The 3654-nt window shown below is 24.5% G+C and overlaps 1 protein-coding gene across 1 annotated transcript; it reads left to right on the forward strand.

The window, feature by feature from the left end:
* Window positions 1-244: 244 nt before the first annotated feature.
* OCT59_024327 (uncharacterized protein) lies at window positions 245-2599 on the forward strand (the record flags this gene model as incomplete). Its single annotated transcript, XM_066135356.1, has 5 exons — window positions 245-493; window positions 602-674; window positions 777-958; window positions 1033-1387; window positions 1464-2599. 5 exons carry the CDS (start codon window positions 245-247, stop codon window positions 2597-2599), a joined length of 1995 nt encoding a protein of 664 aa, XP_065991385.1.
* Between the last annotated feature and the right edge of the window lie 1055 nt (window positions 2600-3654).

The raw sequence follows: 3654 nt of genomic DNA on the forward strand, positions 1-3654 counted from the left end.
TTCCAACTATTATTTTTATGTGACACAATAGTGGCGTACTTCGTCTGAGGTATTATTTCTTTTTTTTTGGTAATACGTGATGCTGTACGACTATAATCGGGAATTATTATGTATAACTTTCAGAAAGAATTATTTTCGTGACACAATAAATTTTTTTTTACAATTTTGACCGTATAATTTTCGTTATTTTTTTTTTAAAAAAATATCTTTCGTCAAATTATTATTATTTTTTTTTTTATTCAACATGTCTGTCAATAATATCAAAGTACAAGATACCGAAAATACAAACGAATGGATTAATTGGATTGAAGAAGCTATTGATAAAGAAAATTTGAATTATTATGAATATAAACAATTTAATAATTTTCGAGAAATTGGTTTTGGAAATTTTGGAAAAGTATATCGTGTAAGTTGGAAAAATTTAGAAAAAAATTTTGCAATAAAATCTTTTTTTAATATTAACATCATCACCATAAAAGAAATTGTTCGTGAGGTAATATAACATTATATAATACACTCTTTTTTTTTTTAAAAAAAAAATTATTTTTATTCTATATTATATTTATTTCAAATTTTTAATTTTTTTTTTTTTTTTATCTAGTTAAAAATACAACGTAAAATTGATTTTCACGATAATATTATTCGTTGTTACGGAATAACGAAATTTGAATCAGGTAGGTATTATAAAGATAGTAAAATACTATTTTATAATATACCGAGTTTTTATTCGAAAAAAAAAAAAATGTTTTTTAATAATTACTTTTGTCTTTCTTTAGAAAATCATGATAACAATATCAATTACATGTTAGTGATGGAATATGCAGACAGTGGTAATCTTCAAAACTATCTGAAATATAACTTTAGTAAACTAACTTGGGATGATAAGTACCTTATGGCGTATCAGTTAGCTTGCGCTGTATCATGCTTACATAATGAAGGGATTGTCCATCGAGATTTGGTAATTCATTTATTCTTATTCAATCATTCAATAATATTATTTCTCGTTACTCATTTAATACACTTTTATAATAGCATTCTGGCAATATATTAGTTCATCAACATTCAATCAAATTAGCAGATTTTGGTTTATCAAGAAGAATTGGAGAATCATCCAATTCATCCAATTTTCAATCCAAATTATTTGGAATGGTTCCTTACGTTGATCCAATATGTTTTAATAATAATCAATCAACACAAACGTATTCATTGAATGAAAAAAGTGATGTTTACAGTATTGGAGTATTATTGTGGGAAATATCAAGTGGGCAACTTCCTTTTTATATTGAAGGTGAGCAATATGATGTTAGTTTAGCTTTGGAAATTGGTCAAGGTCTTAGAGAAACAATTATTCCTGATACGCCAGAAGATTACGTTAAAATTTATACCAGTAAGTAAAATTTACAAATATAATTATTACTTAAATATAATTTGATTAATCTTAAATCACATTCTTTTTTTTCTAGGATGTTGGGGTGGTAAACCAGATAATCGTCCAACTATATATCAAGTAGTTGATTGGCTAAAAGAAATTATTACAAAAACAGATGTAAAAGCAGAAATTCTTCAATCATCAAGTAAACGAGAACTTAATTTAAGTAATGCTGAGGTTCCTTTAAGTACAAGTAATTCAGAATCACAAGGTGAATTATCTCAGCCCATTCAAAATTTTAATAAAATGAGTACAGAAGTAATTAATACTACATCATTATCAAATGAATCACAAAAGGATTTGTTATTAGAAAAAGATTTTAACAAAATAGTTGATGAAATAAATGATTTTATTATTGAATTATTAAATAAAGGAATTGAAGGGGAATTAGTAAAAGATCAAGTTATTGAATATCTTAGTAGTAATTATAATACAAATTCACAAGAAATTTTTGATTGGTTATCAAATAATCAAATTAATTCAAATTCCGTCTTTTTACTTGGATATTTTAATTATAATGGAATTGAGACAAATGAAAATAATGAGAAAGCTTTTAATTTATTTCTTAATGCATCAGCAAAATATCATACATTAGCACAATATTTCGTTGCTTATTGTTATCAAAATGGATTTGGAACTATAAAAAATGATAAATTAGCTTTCAAATATTTTGAAAAAGTGGCTGATAAAAATTATGCAATGGGACAATTAGAAGTTGGTTATTTTTATGATAATGGAATAGGAATTAAAAAAGATTTAAAAAAAGCTTTTATTTGGTTTGAAAAAGCTGTAAATAATGGTAATATAATGGCTAAATGTAATCTTGGCCTTTATTATAAAAATGGAAAAGGTATTGAAAAAAATTATAATAAAGCATTTGAATTATTTAAACAATCAGCTGAAGAAGATTATTTATATGGAATAACTATGTTAGCATATTGTTATAGTTATGGTATTGGAACTAAACCTAATAAACAAAAAGCATTTGAATTATATGAAAAATCGGCAAATTTAGGTAGTAAAGTTGCACAATATAATGTTGCTAATATGTATGAATTTGGTGATGGAATTATTAAGGATATAGATAAATCAATTTATTGGTATGAAAAATCTTCTAAACAAGGTTATCAAAATGCAAAAAATAGATTAGAAACACTTCAAAAAAGTTGATAATAATTTTTTTAATAAATTCTTATTTATTTAAATTTGTTAAAATTGTTAAAGTAAAATTTTATTCATAAATTTATTATAAGATAGAGTTAAATAGTAAAATTTTTTTATATTACCTTATATAGTTATCATTCTTGTAATATCGGACATAAAATATATTTAAAGAATAAAGAAATAATAGATTTAAAAATATGAACTGTGTCTTTATCATCAAGTATAAATTATAAATTTTATAAGAGAAACTTGATCGTAATTAGGAATTTCAGTCCGATCATGGTCGGTCATCGGTCGATTAATCGTAATTCGTAAAAGAAATTAATAATACAAACGTGAAAATGTCAAAGTTCTTAATATTGTGTAGCAATTTATAATTTAGATTTTTTGATTTACATATTAATTATAAATTTTTACATATTTATAGATTTATTTGATATCTGGACTTTTAGTAAGTCCATTTCACTGAAAGGACATTTTGTTGAGAGCCATTCCCTATAAAGAATTTTTCAGAAAATGATCACGCAAGTTTCTTTGGAATAAAAACTAGAAAAATTTAGATCATTTATCGGAATTTTTTTCAGAATTTTTTTTATAGGGATTGAGCCATTTCACTTAAAGACTTTTTTATTGAAGCTAGAGACCATTTCACCAAAATAGATATTTTAACCTTTACCGATTGTTGAAGACATCACACCTTTACCAACATCAAATGATTCATTCGATATTACAGAAAAAGATTAAATTTTTTTATCACAACTGGACATATTCTTACGTCGTACACCTCCTCCGAATGATGATTATTTTGCCAAAAAATGTCGAATGGCATTTTTGATTAACATTTTGGTACGGCGCTGTAAACTTGTTTCTAACCATCAATCTTATACTTAATCACATTTATCTAAGATAGCATAATGATATCTAAGTAATCATGATAATCGTTAGCAGATCGTAATGTATTTGTGTCCTTATATACTTTGATTAATTTTAATTTTTTTTTTTTTTCACAGAGAAACATTATCGGTAACAACTGTACTTTTTCATTTCAGCCTCGTTCTCAC

The sequence above is a fragment of the Rhizophagus irregularis genome, chromosome 4 (genome assembly GCF_026210795.1).
Source record: "Rhizophagus irregularis chromosome 4, complete sequence".
Classification (NCBI taxonomy): domain Eukaryota; kingdom Fungi; phylum Glomeromycota; class Glomeromycetes; order Glomerales; family Glomeraceae; genus Rhizophagus; species Rhizophagus irregularis.